The sequence below is a fragment of the Humulus lupulus genome, chromosome 2, assembly GCF_963169125.1.
Source record: "Humulus lupulus chromosome 2, drHumLupu1.1, whole genome shotgun sequence".
NCBI classification, from domain to species: domain Eukaryota; kingdom Viridiplantae; phylum Streptophyta; class Magnoliopsida; order Rosales; family Cannabaceae; genus Humulus; species Humulus lupulus.
Window position 1 is genome coordinate 194,403,980 of NC_084794.1, and position 17,964 is coordinate 194,421,943.

Sequence of the window (17,964 nt, forward strand, 5' to 3'; positions counted from 1 at the left end):
TTGCTATTGAAAAGAGGGAGCCTAAACCTAGTACTTATGTTAAATCTCCCTTTTGTTACTAAGTTTGGTTCATCTGAACTAAAAGAAGATGTGAAGAGGAATGTAGAAGAAGTGTTGATTGTTAGAGAGTTGCTTCCATTTAAAGATGATATTGGACAGAAGGTTTCAAAGGATGAATGCATTGATTATATTACATGGATTTAGGATAAAATAATTTTAAAAAACAAGTATGTTTATTTATTTTGTTTAATATTATTGTTTTTGATATGTAAATGTCTGTTAGTATAATTGTTTTGTTTGAAGGAAGAAGAAATTTTTTGATGTTAATAACATTATCAATCCACCGATGGATTATACTTTTGTTAAAATTTCTGAGAAGATATGGTTTTACAAGCTTCAAACTTGTGGGGAGGAGCTTATGGACACTTAAGTAACCAAGTTCTTGGTATAATGTTTTATAACCGGTATTTGTTTGTTTAGATTTTTTGTTATTTTGTTGATGATGGTTAAGACAAGTAACCAGGTTCTTGTAGTATTGTGTGTAACTGGTTTTGATAATTTTTTTTGACAAGTAACCAAGTTCTTGTAGTATTGTGTGTAACTGGTTTTGATTATTATGTATTGGCTAGTAACTAGGCTCCTGACTTTTGTTTGTTTATTTATTTTTTTATAGCATATCAATGTTTGTTTTTATTACTTGAGGAAGAAGATTAAGTTGAGTGATAGTTTGAACAAGAGAGTTGCAACTACAGACTCCTGGTTTAATGAAACTATCAAGGGTTTGTATGATAACTTTTCAGCAGCCAAATGTGATCCAAGCAACATTCGTTTTGATAACCTAGTTTCAGATTATATTATTGGTGAATATTTGTTTTGTAACACTCCTTAGGTGAATGTGGATCATGTTATTTTTTCTGTGTATGTGAAGGTTCAGTTGCATTGGATTTTTATCCACTTTTCCATAAAGAGTAGGATGTTAACTGTCTACAACTCTTTGGTGGGGAAGAAGAATGAGAGTATTGTTTTGCCATAAGTGAAGGCGTATTCTATTGTTTTGCCATATTTTCTGGACTTTCTTGATTTTTATGTTTCTAGGAAAGACATGGACTTGAATGTTGGTTCATATTCTATTGGGAGGAAGGAACCAATTGATTTTAACTTTTCCAAAGACTTGCCTTCTCAAGAGGACAAGTAAGTAACTGGTTTTTGTAATTTGTTGTTTATTTTTTATTGTGTTTGTTTTTAATAATTACATTTGTTGTTTTTTTGTTTTTTTTTCAGTGATTGTGGAATATTTGTTATCAAGTATGTTGATTTGTTTGTCCATGGAAAGATTGATGACATCCCAAAGAACATGGCTGCCAAAGTTGCTACCTATCGCGATTATCTTGCCATTAACTTGTATATTTATGGGAAAAAGAAGCAAATTGGTGGGTACAAGACAGAAGATGATGGCCCGTCAAAGAAATCAAAGAGGAGGAAGGAGAATAAGTAGAGATTTTTGTAGTTTTTTTTAAGTTGTATTAATGACTATGTCTTTTTTTTTCTTTTTTTAAAAGTGATGTTGTGGTTTGTAACTGGATACTGGTTTAGTAGTGTACTTGTTTCTGGGTACTTTTTTGTTTGTTTTGTTTTTTGGTCAATGTAAAGAATTGGTTTCACATTTTGGCTTAATATAAGGTTTTTTTTTTATTTGTATATTTAATTAATGTGTGTTTTTTTCAATAGAGTTTGTGATTTTTTTTAAAGTTTGAAGATATTGTTATGTACATGTTTTTTTTATATAGGTTTCAATTATTTTTAGAGAAGTTTGTGTGCTAATGGATAACCGATTATTGTATTGTTTGAAATGATCAGTCATACGTTATAAGTAACTAAGTATAGTTTTATTTTTATTTTTAATTTTTGAATTATTTTTTGTTAAATTATAATAATTTTTTATTCATGAATTTTTAATGTATTTGAAAGAGATATTTCATTATATAACTGGTTTGTAAATGTTAATGTTTTTTAAAATAGGTTTGTATGAGGACGGTGTAACTAGTTACTTCGATTTTTGATAGTGTAAGCCATATGTTTCAGGTAACTAGTTACAGTTTCTTTAGTTTTTATTTTTATTATTTAAAAAAAAATTGATATATTTATCTCTTTTTTTGTGAAAGATATGTGATTATGTAACTGGTTTTTTAATTCGTTTGTTATATGTATTTATAGCTGTTTGTTACATGTATTTATAGTAACTAGTTTTTTTTTTTATTAACATGTGTGGCAACTAGGTACTTGAGTCTTCAGATTTGAATAACTTGTGTCGTAACCAGGAACTTGACTCTCAAGTTTATAAAATGTTAAATGCTTAAAAATATTGTAGTTTTATTGAATGAGAAAACATTAGGATACAATTTTATTATATCAATTGAATGAATTGAAATTGTAGTCTATCTAGTCTTTACAAATTTATTTGTCTAATAACTTTGACTTTTTTAGGTTTCGCTGCTTTGGGATTGGTTCATTCCTGCATGTTTTTCTATTATGTCTTGGTTGCCTGCATTGTCCACATTTAATCTGCACTTTTGGTTTTCCTCTAAATCTGATTCTTTTCCTTCTAGGGCGGCCTGGTGGTTTTCTTGTTTTTGGTGGTAGGACAATTTTGTGTAAATTCTCTTGTAGTGTCCATTCACTTTCATTTGGCAAGGGATGAACAATTGACTCATATGTTGCTTTCATAGTTGTAGTTTTGTAGTAATCAACAACATAATCAATCATATGTTTTCAACTGTGTTTTGGAAAATGTTGCTATTGCATGTGCACACGGTATTTCATCTTGTTGGAACCTTGTACTTGCATGTTTTCTCCATTTGGTTGACTAGAAAATTTTCTTTGTCTTCTACCACAACTTGGTACTGTATAGTGTTTACTGGGAAGACCTGTTTATTTTAGTAGATGAATAGATGTTAGAAATTGGTTACTATGGGAATTATTAGTAACTGGTTACCGAATTTCTTAGTAAATAATATTTAGTGCAAAATATATTTTAGTTACCTGAAATTTAATGGCCCGAATAAAGTTTTCTTTAAGCACAGTTTCAGCATCTATTGTTACTTGTGTGAATGTTTTGTTCGCTTCGTTGCCATTTTTCCATACCCATTTTTGAACTAAACTTCGAAGGCCTTCCATCATTGTAGTGATTGGCAGTGTTCTTGCAGCTTTCAATGCAGCATTTATTGATTCTGCTATATTTGATGTCATCATTGTATATCTTCTTGTTGGAGCATGGCATCTAGACCAAGTGCGATATCCAATTTTTTGTAAATACGGTCTTATGCGAGTGTCAATCTTGTCTATTTTGCGCATGTAGTGCTCACATGATTGTACCCTATATGCCTTTGCTGCCTTCACAAAGTTTATGTTTAGGTCCTCACCATGGACACCGAAATTGACTTTGATGTTTTTTAGCTTGTCGAATATGAATGCTCCATGGAAAGCTTTTGGGTATAGACAATGTATACCCAAAAGCTTTCCATTGACAATTGTAACTGGGTTCGAGACTTTTAGCATGTGAAGGTAGATGGGAAGTTTCTGGTATGAATCATCTTGGTTTCCTCTTGCCAATTCTAAAGCTTTTTCTCTTGCTCTTCAGGCTTTTTGATACCCCATTGAAACACCATAATCGACTAGCATGTCGCTGATTATGTCATTTGGTGTGTGTACTTTCTTTATTGACATGTATTTTGTTTTAATTAGTTCTCCAATCACATTGGAATTTGCCTGCTTTTGGTCCTCCATAATGATGTCCAAGGAGCAGGTGTGAGTTTTTATATACTTTCTGATTTTAAATGTTTTTGTTTTCCTGAATTTTGAAGCTCTAAGTAACCAGTTACAATTGTCATCCACACAAGTTACCAAGTACTCTCTCGGTTCAGATCTTTTTGTCTTGAATTGGATGTTGTGGATCATAACATAGTAACATAGAGCAGATTTCAAGAGCCTTTTGTCCTTATAAATTTGGCCTTCTTCAACTTTGAAAACTTTATGATCAGTTATAATTTCTGTATCTTCTTCTCTTTTTCTTTTGTTTTCTTCTGTTCTCTCTATGATAAAATTTGCTACATTATCAACTATGTCTGTAATGTTTGGGAAGGTTTGTACCGGGTTATTTGTCGTGCAGGTTGCTTCTTCATATTGTAACTCTGTAACTGATTGCTGGTTGTTTAGTTGAAGAACTAGCAAATCTAGATATGTGTTCTGTATATGTGTTTTTCTTCATATGTATTGTGTTCAATAGTTTCAGCTATTGTTTTATCAAAAGTGGTGATGCATAGTGGTAGCTCTGTTACTGCATTTTGCTTCTTTTTCAGCTCAATGTAGAATAAGACTGAATTGTCAGTGAGCAATTTCATTGGTGGCATACTTGGCGATAGCTGGTAACTCAGTCAATATTTTGCATATTGCATTTTATTTCATTTTTCACTAAATGAACCAACAATTTGTTGGTATTAGCAATCCAGTCATGGTGTAGTCATCATACTAATATCTGTCTGTCCATTTTCCTCCAAAATGGATCAATGTTATTATGGATTTCATATCTGTAATATAGCACAAAAAATGTTTTAGTGTTGTTGCATTATTAATTCAAATGTATCTGGTTACGTTAGTGAATGAATATTAACAAATGTTGAAAATATATAAGTAACTAGTTTCTTTAAGTTAATCAAGAACTATTTTTCAGGTTCTATAATTAATTATTTTGCATAATGTTCAATTTTGCGTGTGTAACTGGTTACCTTAGTGAATGTGTTGTCTTTTTTTTTTTTTTGATATGTCAAATATGCAAAAGTAAAGACATATTATGTAACTGGTTTCATAAACATAAATCAAGATTTATTTTTCCTTGTTTCATGATAAATTATTATGCAGAGTGTTATTATTATTGTTTTTTCGTGTGTAACTGGTTACTGTATTTATTTTGGTGTCTTATTTTTTATTTTTTGTATTATTTGAATTATGCAAGTGTTCAAGTTTTGTGATGTAACCGGTTTCATGTGAGTAAATAAAAAAGTAATTTCCTGTTTCTTTGTGTTATTATTTTCTATGTCGTATATTTCAAGCAAGATTTTGTTTAGTTTAAATGTTACTTGTTGAGAAATCGTAAAAACATAGCTAAAATAAGATAATTTTTCGGAGAAGGAGATGTGATTGTTGGACTAGAATCGAAATTCTGGTTCAGTTGCCAGAGGAGAATAGCAGTTAATTCGATTATTATAGAAGTCCGGAGAAAAAGAAGAGCAGGCGATCAAAAATTTGATTTCTTGATCGGAGAAGAAGAGTGTTGTTGCCGGAGAAGATGATGTTACGGTCGGAAACAATAGAGGACGAATTGCAGTAGCCAGAGAAGATAATGTGATTGTCGGAAACTATCGAGAACGAGTTGCAGTAGCCGGAGAAGAAAGATTTAGTGATTGGCAATTATGTTTCTTGATCAAAATGTTGTAGTTAGTAGTTTATAGGAAAATTGTTAATTTGTGTGGTAATCAGGTTCATAAAATTATGGGAATCCCATATTTTTTCGTTTTTGTTAAGTAATTTTTCCATATTTTGGTTAATTATTTTTTGTCCATATTTATATAAAGTTTAATTAGTTTTCCCTATGTAAAGAGCTCTATGCTCAAATCCTAACCATTAAATCTTTTTATCTAATGGTGTATTATTGATGTAAAATTAGTGTAAAAATCTGTCTATTGAACCTATCCCAATGTAAATAGGTATTTAAACAAAACATAAGAGAATAAAATTATACTTATCCTCAGACAAACATTTTAAGATCTATTTTCGTTATGTTATTTAGAACAAATTTACTCACATTTTTATGCATATTCTTAAATTTGGTATGCTAAAAAACAAATCATTTTAGTTTAAATATTTCTTTACAAACGTCTATATATAATTATAAATTGTGTCATATTATAGCCATAATTGAAGTGTTGCTTCATGAAAACAGGTAGATTGAACAATGAAATTCTACGTTAGTATGACCTTCTAGGTGAAAACAAAACAGAGGCCTGCAATTGGAGTTTTCTTCGAGCAGTATGATTAACACAAGTATGAAGTATTGTAACATCCAATGGTACACACCATCAGTTTTTGTTTTTTACCATTCCCGCATCCAAGATGTGGATGGTTTTCGACAAAAAAAAAAAATTTAGACATTCAGACAAGCTACTGCCTTGACATCTGAATGTGACGGATTATTGCAAAACAAGTAAAACCACCTCAGAAAAATATTCTGCTCCCACAATATTTGGAGCTTTTGAGCCGTTAAAGCAGGCAATCCCTAGTCTGAAGTATCTAATTAAGGCAACGCTACAAAGAGTAACACAGAATACAGACCTCCAAAAACTAGCTCCATCTTCTCATATCTTCCTCTTCATCAACTGGAGTGTACCACTCTGGCCGATGCTTCAAGTTGCTCAACCTGTAGTTCAAAAGTACTTCCTCATTGCAAAGAGCTCTCGTAGCCACCAAAACAAGAGTCCTCAAAAAGGAAACATCAGACCCAGTATTTTTTGAGCTCCCATATTTGAACCAAAAGCTGCCAAACCTCTTCATATTTGTTGTGTCTTCTGAATTTCCAAAAACAACATTCGGAATATAAACTCGCATATCCTTTTCAGTCAATGAAAAATCATAGGGGCAAATCATAACATTTGGGGCCACACCCTTTGCAGGGTGGTTGGCATAATGAGCAAAAGCTAATGGATTTCTTCGATCTACAACATCACCACCATAGAGCACTTGTTTGCTTTCCAAAGGCTTACTTAGGAGTCTCCACAACCTATCTGAACCTTTCTCGCCACTTTGCACATTGGGGCTGATTTTTGGAATGGTTAACGCATTCCAAACCTCACAGGTTTCATCCCCCGAACCCCAAGGTTGAGCATTGATCACATTGCCATCATACCTTGTGATCAGATATGGGTTTTTTGCGTCAACCCTTGGGTACCCAGGAATGTAGCGGTAATAGGCAGGAGAGTAGATTACACCTGGGTAGATGGCAACCACATTACCAACATCCGCTTCACCATTTAAAAATAAACCTTGCCCTGCTTCTTTGTGAGGTATCTGAGAAGGTTTGATTTCAAGTGTGTAGCCCAAAATTTCTCTGATTTTCTGAGACACTTCAGCTTGTGTTAATGGCCTAGTTTTAGGTACATCTGCACTGAAAAATCATTATCAACGATCATTCAAATACTCTGCAATAACTAGAGTAAAGAGTACACTATTCTAGCACTGATTAATTAATTGAGGCTCACCAAAATCTCTTAATTAATTAATTGACCCAGCCTCAATTCATAATGTCCTCAAAATTCCTGGATCAGAAATAGCTAGATGTGGGAATAATAGTGGTCCACAAGTTTTACGATGGCTCTAATATCAGATATTTGGGAAAATTTCCGATAGGAACATACCCGGATGATTAGTTGGCGAGCTGTTCCTACCAATAGCCAAACTGAGGCCACTTCGGCCAGAAGCCACATTTGATCGTTGAGGTGATTCACTTGGCTCATTTCTCTTATCGACATCAACAAGAATTTCATCCATAGTCACGCAAAAGCTTTTAATTTGAGAATGGACAGTTTCTTGGACAAGCTTCTCTTGGTCAGAAAAAGAGAATTTACTTGCCATGTCTATGATCTCCTCTACATCTGCCTCTGCAGCATTCATTCCCAGACGATTGAAACTGAAAAATAAAATAAAAGTTTTCTGGTAAGCAAAAGTTTAAGATAATCTAAAAAGAACGAAATATAGTTACAAGCATAAGAATAGTGGCATTAATTTCATGGCACCAAACTCAGATAAACAGAAAGCAAAAAATTATTAAAAAATAAAAGTTGTAGCAAACAGTTGCAGAGCCAGCCTCTTATTATAATGAAGGCAAAATTAAAAGAAAAAAATTTAAAGGGTGGCAAAATAAGAATAACAGTAAATATATTATTGAAAAAAAGTTCTTTTTATAGGGGTAAAATTAAAATAAGACTAAATATACATAAAAAAATTTAAATAAAAAAAGTGGGGGTCATTGCCATCACTTGCTCCCCTTGCTTCTGCCTCTAGAAACAAAGTTACTCGTATCAAGAATAGATTCACAGTTAAAGGTGTAGTACTTACTCTTGGTAGTACTATTCCCTCTAAAGCTCTAAGCCTACTGAGCCTTCACAAGAACAGCTCCTTTGAATGTAGTCTCAGCAGCGTTATCTCAGAATTCAGACTCACCCGTTCAACTATGGCGACGTGAAGATCATCAATTATTGTTTAAAGAGAAGTCATGCTCACTTCTAGTGAAACATTAGCCTCGGAATCTTTATGGCTAGCCTCCGCTAAAAAGCCATAATTCACAAGAATAGTTGTTTGGCATTCACTGCCTTATCTGCCTATGATTGGATCATGGTACTGATCTTTCAAGGCCTCCAAGTCCGCAATACGAGTAGCAAAACTTTGAGATCATGACTTTAAATTATACAAAGTGTGACATGTCTCTAATGTCTTCATCGGCAGAGAGTAGGCATACCGAGGCTAGGCTAGCCATTGAGGAACTCAATCGTTAGTAGCTTGCAAGAAGAGAGCACTTGCAACAGCTCCAGAGCAAAGCAGCCATGTACTTCTTAAGTCGTTGTATTGGGCTGTCCAAAAGAGAAACCCTCATCGCTGTACTCTAACAACAAGGGGGTTAAGCCACTAAAAGGCATAAATCGTGATAAACTTCATTCTCTTGGAAGAGAAGCAAAGTGTCATAGGAATGCAAGTTGTGTCATAAACTTCACTAAAAGTCTCATCTCTCTTGATATATTTATGCTACTTTCCTTCTAGAGGAGGTTGAGTTGAAGAAGCTATGACAGAACAAGTTGTTAGAAATTTATTAATTATTGAACCCCCATCTATTGGAATGACTATTAGTAATGGTTTGTCTTATCTTATTAGAAGCAATGGGAAGAATACTCGCTTTGACTTTCAAGCGTGAACTATGTCTTGGATTTGGCATTAATAGGGCATGGAATTAGATTAGGAGGGGACATAAGCTAAATCCCGAAATGAAATGCTTTACTCTTACTCTTTGGGTTCAGGAAGAGAATAGCACAATTTAGCTCAGTTACCTTAAATCCTCTTTGCGATGAAATGTGGAAAAGTCCTAATCAATGGCAAAAGGTGCCATCCAAGCAAAGTGGGAATACCAAGCAAGATCCAACCAAGAATTGAGTTCATACCCGATTTAAGACTTTATAAAAGAAGAAAGTCCAAGCTCAAGGGCCTATCTCTGACATATTTTCAAGCCAAAGAAAAGAAAAATCCTAGACTGTAAGGCAAGCATGTTTCATCTTCACTTCCTTCCGTACCTGATTCTGAGTCTGTTCTAAAGGTAGCCAGTGACTCGAGGCATATTGGAGTCAAATCACTCATCGGTATTTACATGTGTTGACGCGGTTCTTCGCCAACAGATAATTAAGAAAATAAGAGAAAGAGATTAGTGCTTAATAATGAACCGAGACAAATGGATGATCTTTAAATGGACTGATGACACAAGTACGTTTTTAGGTGGTTCAAAGGTTAAAATCCTTCTACTCCACCAGCCAATATTATTGCTATATTTCTGGTATTCTTTACAGGATATTTCGTTACACAATAGAATCCAACCCTTTGCAACTCTCAGGGTCTCCATATTTATAGGAGAGGGCACCTGGGAGTTGGTAAGGGGGGTCATCCCGTGACCTTCTTACCCATCATGTCACTTCTGTGACATTCATGATTAATTCCTAAAACCTGACAAATGAAGTGTGGTCTAATCAACAAGTAAGGGGATAATGGGCCGCACGGCCCAACCCAGTCGTGGGTGCCTGAATACGCACGTTCATGCTGCGTGTCCGAGAATTCAGGGATATATCAGACACGTGATGTCTGATATATGCATGTTTATATTGTGTGGTTGACTTTATAAAGGGTCACAGCTTCCAACTCCAGCTCGTACCTCGAGCTGGACGCCTTCTTGACCTGCGGTCTTTATTTTCCTGACTCGGCATTTAAATAATCTTGGTAAACCTTTGGTTACCTCGAGCTAAAGAGGTAGGACCTGACGACAGCAGCTCCGGCCATGTGGTATCCACGTAGCTGATATAATTAGGCCATATCTCAGCTCGCTAATAGCCTGTGGGAAATCAGGGCGTACAACATGATTCAACTCAAGGGGGGTAAGAAGCAATAGTCGGAACACGTAGCTGATATAATTAGGCCATATCTCAGCTCACTAATAGCCCGTGGGAAATCAAGGCGGACAACATGATTCAACTCAAGGGGGGTAAGAAGCAATAGTCGGAATTTGCCCTTGAACCGTCAGCCTAGGTTGGCTCATTAGACAAAGACGAGATTTCTCAGGTGTGGATGAAAAATGGTTTCATCAATTAAATTTTCTTAAAATATTATATATTTATGATTATACATTTAGAGTTTAGACAAATAATTGTGACCAATTGCATCAATGTCTATTGAATGAATTAAGGAATTCAATGGTGGATTAACTAAATATGACATACATGTGTTCACATGGTGAGAGGAATGTATTTTAGAAGTACCTCAAAATTTGCAGATAACGAGACAGGTAATAAAATAATTTCAATCTCAAGAGCTATACTCCAGCAGAAAGAAAAATAATGATAATAAATAGTAATAAAACCAGCATCATGACCTTACGTTTCTATTTTCCTTTAATAAATAATTTTTTTAAAGGATCCACAAAAATATCCATAAAAAAACGTAGAAGTTTGTAAAGGAGGTAGCTGCCCCTGCCACAAACAGAGTTGGTACAGAAACCAGTATTATTAACTAAATTATTGATATTTAAATACATATTGGAGACAACAACTAGTTCGAAAATAAAAACAAAAACCACAAGCCATGTGTTTGTTATTCAAAAATGGAGCAGAGCCAATTAAAAGGTAATATGGCAAATGGTAGGGTCCTTGCAGTGAAACTTTACTTCAAAGGGGTACATAAAAAGGTCAATCCACTAAGCATAGTCGTAAGGTTCTTGGGTTGCCATTAAGAAGGCTTTGATTTACATCTTCTGTTCTCTTTTTTCTCCCTTTGACATGGAACAAAATTCTATTATTAATAAAGTTAAGGACAAGTTGCAAATTTTCCCCAAACTATTGAACTTGTCTAGTTTTGCCCCCCTATATTTTTTTTTTGTTGTTGTTGTAAAAATACCTCTTGAACCATTACCATATTTGTAAAAATAGTCTTTCTATTATGTTTCAGATTATTGATATGGTTCATCATACTTTAAATCACTCTCATCATCTGTACCCGCTACAACTGCTAATCCCCTTTATATTTATATAAATTATAATAATATAGACATGACAAAGTTCGTCATATGTTATTAGAATTAGTAGCTGTAGTAATAGTAAAATATATTACAAAGGAAGAGAGTTATTCAAAATATGATGAATTTTGTCAATAATCTGTAATCTATCGATTAATAGATGACACATAAGAACCAATTGAATATTATTTTTGATAATTACATTTTGTGGTTGAATGCATTGATTTTAAAATGGTAAAAGTTTATAGTGTTTTTGCAACGCAAAAAACAAAAGAAAAATACAAGGGTAAAACAAGATAAGTGTAATAGTTGAGGGAAGAATTTTTCCATTTCTCCTAAAGATAAAGCAAAAGTACAAACAGAAAAGCATACACTTGTTAAACTCCTTATGAACACATTGGTTTCATTTTCTAAAAAACAAATGCATATTAATCCTAAATCATATTTGAACCGCAAGGAAGACATAAATGGGAGGATGATAACTGAGAACTGAGTTTATGCTTTATGGAGTCAGATCTTGTACAGGGGAACAGGAAAAAAATATCTTTAAAAGAAATTAATAGTGAGGACTGGTGGTGGAAGAGAGCATGGTTATAGTAAGATGCATATAAACCATCGTGTATACCCAATATCATTTGTTTAGCATTGACAGTAAGGTTAGTGCTAACGAATGCAGAGGTGAGATAGCCAATTTTTGCTGGAATTATCTTGTTATGGATCTAACGGTTGTAAACTACAGAATTTGCAGATTTTTTTTGTTTAAGATTGTCAAGGTTTAGTTGATGGTACAGATACAAATGGTACAAGTGTAGCATCATGGAAATTGAATATTTAATGTTTAGATTTTCATGAAGAACACCCAAAAAAATGACAAATTAAGTGGTTAAAAATATTGTTCAAAAGCAATCAATTAGTTGTGAGTCTTGTGACTGGGTTGGAAATACATCTCTTAACTACAAGACTGGTTCAGAAAGATAGATTTCGGTACAGACATGAATATGAAGCACTCACAGTAAGATGAGAATATTAATTACAATAAATGTTTCAACCATTTAACCATGTTAGAACCACTAGTGCTAACATAATATGCCATGAAAATCAATAAGGCACTAGTAAGGAAGCACAAACATTTTTCAGCCAACCGCTGTTGGAAGACTGAAAAGAATACCTAAAGGATGCCAATAAAACTGAGGAACAGATATGGAGGTAAAAACACATAATCAAATAGAAGCAGGGGCTTTAGAAAGACTAAATCACGAAACAAAATGAACCTAATCCTATGAGATATATACAAAGTTACAACAACATGACAAAGAAACTTTGTCAAATAGTTGTGCTGCTCAATTATAGTAATGCTACACACTGATAATTTGACATATCAAACATTTTGAACATAACAACTAAGTTTGTAGGCCTCTAGGACTACTCATCTTCACAATTGATGCATTGGAAAGTTGTAATAAGTGAAACTAACCTGGTATATAGGAACAGGCGGTTCATGTCTACCTGATATTGCAGTTTCCTTGGATCCTTAGCGAATTTTCTATTTTTTCCAAGACTTTTTACAACCTGAAAAGATATAATATATTTATATATGATAAGAACAGTCTAATTAAAGAAATCCATACAATTTCCTTTCATACATTTACAACCATAGCTAGCTAGCATTGAATTTAATTAGAGGACATCCATTAAAAAACAAAACAAAAAGTCATATTGTTTCAGGCAAGCTATGATAGATAAACCCGTTATAGATTTCGCTCACAACACGACGTAACCTAACCAGATTGATGATCAAATGAATGCAAAAATCAAACAGATAAGTGATTGAGGTCATATTATCTTCCCTATTTCTGTTTTTAGAGCTCCAGCACTCATATCTCTAAAAACGAAACCATTAACAATGGTTAAGTGTCAATCTATTGTTAATGTAAAGGGGTGGGAATTAATCAAAAAAAGAAGTGAGCTGAACTAAATTCGAAATTAAAATGTTGAACAATTGCATCAATTTTCAATCCATAAGATTAAAGTCAGAGAGAAATACCTGTTGAATTTTTCTAAAAACAAAAGCCATTATGTATTAGAAAGCTGCTGCTGTTGCTGCTAACTGAAGTTTACACTCTCATCTGCAGTCACTACTCACTAGAATTGATTTGAGCCTCCGCAAATGGAATCCCACTCCCGCCTGCGTTGCTCTACCAAAATAACACCCTATTTCATTTCCTGGGTCTACATGCCTAATTTCCCCAAAAGGCCACTGTAACCAAAATCTGTCCCTTTATTAGTTACTAAATTATACAAGATAAATTTGACTTTTAATGCATTAAATTAGTAAAAAAAAAAAAAAAAAAAAAAACCATCACATTTTTATTCTAGTATTTCTGGATTCCCATAATACCCCTATCATAAATTTTCATATTTTTTTTCTCTAATTGTCTTCTTCCTCCCTATCTCTCACTTTGTCCCTCTCAAGCTCTCATATTAAAAAAAAAAAGACAGCTTAATCTATACAAATTTTTAAGCTTGGATTTCAGGGGCAAGTTGTGAATCCTTTCAAGGCAAGAACTTTATTTTGGATTTCGGAACAAAATTGTATGGGTAATATATTTATTATATATAGTGAGGAAACTTGTTTATCAACATTGTTTTTGTTATTTCGAACAGATCTGTGTATGTCTTCATATTTTATTGTAATTTTTCATTGTCGAAATTGATTTTAGTTTCTTTCTTGGTTTTTTTCTAGGTTTTTTGACAGCCTCAATGAGACTCGATAGTCCTCAATGGATCTCGATAAAACCCTCATAAGTTTATATTATTTGTCTACCTCGATATGTCTCGATGAGACTCGATGGTCCTCGATGGACCTCGATAAACCCCTCACACTTTTAGGGAAAATGGGTACCTCGATGAGACTCGATGGACCTCGATAGAGGCATAGAACTTAATGTATGTAGTATATGCCTCGATGGGACTCGATGTACCTCGATTGTACTCGATATTCCTCGATAGGTTGATCTCGATAGTTTTACCTTGATAGTTTGACATCGATAGGTTGACCTCGATAGTTGGACCATGATAGGTTGACCTCGATATAAATCGATTTTTTGTTGTTCTATGTTATAGTTTTAATTTTTGACCTATTTTTTGTTTTTTTGATACAAATTCGACTGTTTCCATATTGTTGCATTCAATGGTGTTTAGGAACTGAAAAATAGGGATTGGATTTTCAGGGATGCTAAAAATCAAGTTCTGCCTTTGGAGAAGGGTGTGACGTATGAAAAACTGCTTGACATTCTGTACGATGAGCTTGAAGTGGATAAATGTGTGCATGACTTGAAAATTGAGGTCCTGTACACATGCCTATCACAATCCGTCAAACCTACCGTTATAAAAAAATGATAGGCATGTGCGTGCATTCATTGGGTTAGCATCGAAATCTATAGAGAAGTTGATTCCTCTATGTGTGACATTGGTTAAGAAAGGAGGTATAAGAAATGCATCGGCCTCTCCCAGCGTTAATAAAGAAGTTCGATTTGAAGAGAACATTTCTCCCCCATGTCATGATTTCAAAGGAACTCAAAGTGAGGTTGGGACATTTGTTCCCGAGACAAATCTAGACGTTATAGTCCATGATGATATCTTTGTTAGAGATCCGCCATATTTGTATGACACAACGGAGTACGATCCCTATGGCTACGATCCTTATGTCAATGACGATCCTGTTGCTGATGCAACAGATCTTGGTGGGCCAGATATTAGGGCAGATTTGCCAACACAGAGTTCAAATGTTATGGTAGTTGAGGAGTGCAGAATAGAAGATCGGCAAACACCTGAGACTAGCAATAGTCGTCCAGGTCCAAGTAGAACCGATGACAGTTTTAGATGGAGTTCTTCGTTGGACTTAGGTGAAGATCATAGAACATGGAGTGCTCCCATGTTCACCAAAGAGGATATAGAAACCTCACATCAACATCATTCCTCAACCGGCAAAGCTCCAGGAGAATTGCACCTTGGCAAGTTCTTTCAGAACAAGCTTGAATTGAAAACCAAAGCATCCATATTTGCGATGAAGAATAATTTTGAGTTTATGGTGAAGAAATCTGGGACTGATGTGTGGTACATTACCTGCAAGGATCCCGATTGTGGTTGGAGATTGAGGGGTAAGAAAAAAATGCGATCTGAAATGTTCGAGATTATTGTATACAACGAAGTACACACTTGGTCACAAGAAATTCGATATAAGGACCACCGTCAAGCATCACCGTGGGTTGAAGGCCACCTAATCAAGAGGAAATTTGCTACTGATGGTACTCGGTACATGGCAAACAACATAAGGGAGGACATGAAGCACCATATTGGGGTAAAATGAGCTATGAGAAGGTGTGGAGATGCAGAGAAAATGCTCTTATGTATGTTAGAGGGACACCTGAGGAATCATACTCCAAGTTACCTAGATACCTATGTCAGTTGGAGCATAAGAACCCAGGTACAATTACTGATTTTGTAGCAGAAGATGGTCGTTTCTTGTATTGCTTCTTTTCCTTCGGTGTTTCTAGGCGTGGATTCCAGTACTGTCATCCTGTCATTTGTGTGGACGACACATTCTTGAAGAATAAGTACGGTGGTCAAATGCTTACTGTTGTTGCATTGGATGCAAACAACTAGTTGTTTCCAATTGCATTTGCATTGGTGGATAGTGACAAAACACCACAACAATGAAGGCAACAATAAGCACCAAGGCTTGATCACTTCCTCCAATAGAGTCGGACTAAGCACGCTATGGTTGGAATCATAAATGTTGATGCACCACGTTGGAATGGAGACTTCAATGGTGATCCAATGTGCAACTTTCTCGACGTGCAAGGCAAAATATACTTCACTCACATTTTGCCAGGATACGGGGAATTGATTATCATCACCCTTCAGCATTTTCAGCACATCGTCGTCCCATGTATACTTAGTGTCGGTCTCTCTGAAATGATTCCAATGACCTAGGCACACTTGGGGGAAGGTGGTGTTCATGATCGCAGCATCCTGCCAAAATGTGGCATGATAAAAGTGGCATCGGCGGCGTAGCATGTGCAAAGCGACATCAATATGCTGAAAAAACATGAAATTTCGTTAGTACCATCAATATATTTTAAGATTGAATTGAAAACATAAATGTAATTTACATACCGAATCCCAAAGCCAAGTATGGATTGTGTGCAATTGCAAGAACCATGCCACATTGTGCGTCTCAGTATGGACGTTCCAATCTCTCTTGTTGTCGATCTTCCCGATGATCCACTTATGGAAGCTCTTCTCCTGCTGCGGGTCACACTTCCTCAAAGGTTCAGTAACTAGCCCCTGTATATATACTCTCATCCTCTTCGTTGGGTCGGTGAAGTCATTAAAACGCTTGGGCTTGGGTTTCTTCCTGACAACTTAAAGGCCAGCTGCCTCCTCAGGTTGTAGTACTCGTACACTTGGACTATCGGCGTCACTGGAAATTAGAGATGTTTGGGCCTATGGAGTGGAGGGTGGATCACTGGGCTCATAGTCCTCAGGAAAGATATCAGACTCTGTATCTGATTTTAAGTGGGTGGATCAACCTGAGACCACTGAAATCAGCTGCGCCAATTGAGCCATGATTGTAGTTTGATTTTGAAGTAAGGTTGCATGGCCCTCTTCAACCCTCTTGAGCCTCTGCATCAACTGCTCATAATCAAGTTGGGCAACCTGACTAGAGGAAGGTGCACAGGCCTGTGAAGTGCCCTCCTCAACCCTCGGGACATCCTCGTAAAATATGGAAGCTTCCTTTGCAACCTCTACCAGCTTCTTTGCCTCCTTCTCAGGCACTACTTCCTCTGCTGCAGTCCCAGCCTCCACTACACTTGATTCCAACTTAGGGAATAACCTGGAATCAACGTTTGGGAGGCTATTGTAGTAGACTACCTCACCGGGACGTGGCTTCAGCATGGAAAATACCACTAACTGCATGGTCGAATAGCATGTGTCAGAAAAAACTTTAATAAAATAAACTGTTAATCAATTAATTTGTAACATTTAACAAGATAAAAGTGGAACTTACTCGACGCTTGGCGAATATAGGAACCAACTCAGCTGTCGGAAGAGTGATATCGATCTTCGTAGCCCAGCTAAGCATCTTGGGAATCTGGTTCCCACTATTCTCACTGTACTCCATGAATATCAGCACGTACTTTGTTGAGGCAGCTCGGGCAAAGCGAACTAACAAAAAATCCATAACCAATGCACCACGTGTTCACCATTCATCCGGGGAAATTTGGTACGACCCCCTAAATAAATAGCTCGAGCTAATGAATCATTTAGCAGCTTATCACCTGGAACCATTGTATAAATATGGCACCAAAAGACACGAGCTAGCTTTAAATTAAGCTCGTGGTACATCAGAGGTCTGACATACCCCAGGATCTTTGTAAAGTTGACCACGCAATATAAACGTGCATATAACAGGCATCACGTGTCTGTTTAATTCCCGAATTCCCAGATACGCAATTTAAACGTGCGTGATCAAACATCACACGCCTGATTAAGGCCATGCGGCCCATTACCTTTTTATCTGATTGATTAGA

General features: G+C 35.4%; 1 protein-coding gene across 2 annotated transcripts; it reads right to left on the reverse strand.

Moving 5' to 3' along the window:
* Positions 1–5,970: 5,970 nt before the first annotated feature.
* LOC133818840 (uncharacterized) lies at positions 5,971–13,634 on the reverse strand. Of its 2 annotated transcripts, XM_062251934.1 has the most exons (4): positions 13,413–13,634; positions 12,843–12,937; positions 7,464–7,735; positions 5,971–7,208 (listed from the first exon to the last, which is right to left on the reverse strand). In XM_062251934.1, exons 1-4 carry the CDS (start codon positions 13,440–13,442, stop codon positions 6,394–6,396), a joined length of 1,212 nt encoding a protein of 403 aa, XP_062107918.1. In that variant the 5' UTR covers positions 13,443–13,634; the 3' UTR covers positions 5,971–6,393. The 2 variants fall into 2 exon arrangements, with proteins under 2 accessions (XP_062107918.1, XP_062107920.1); XM_062251936.1 differs by lacking the exons at positions 12,843–12,937; positions 13,413–13,634 and adding an exon at positions 8,164–11,387.
* Positions 13,635–17,964: the final 4,330 nt, after the last annotated feature.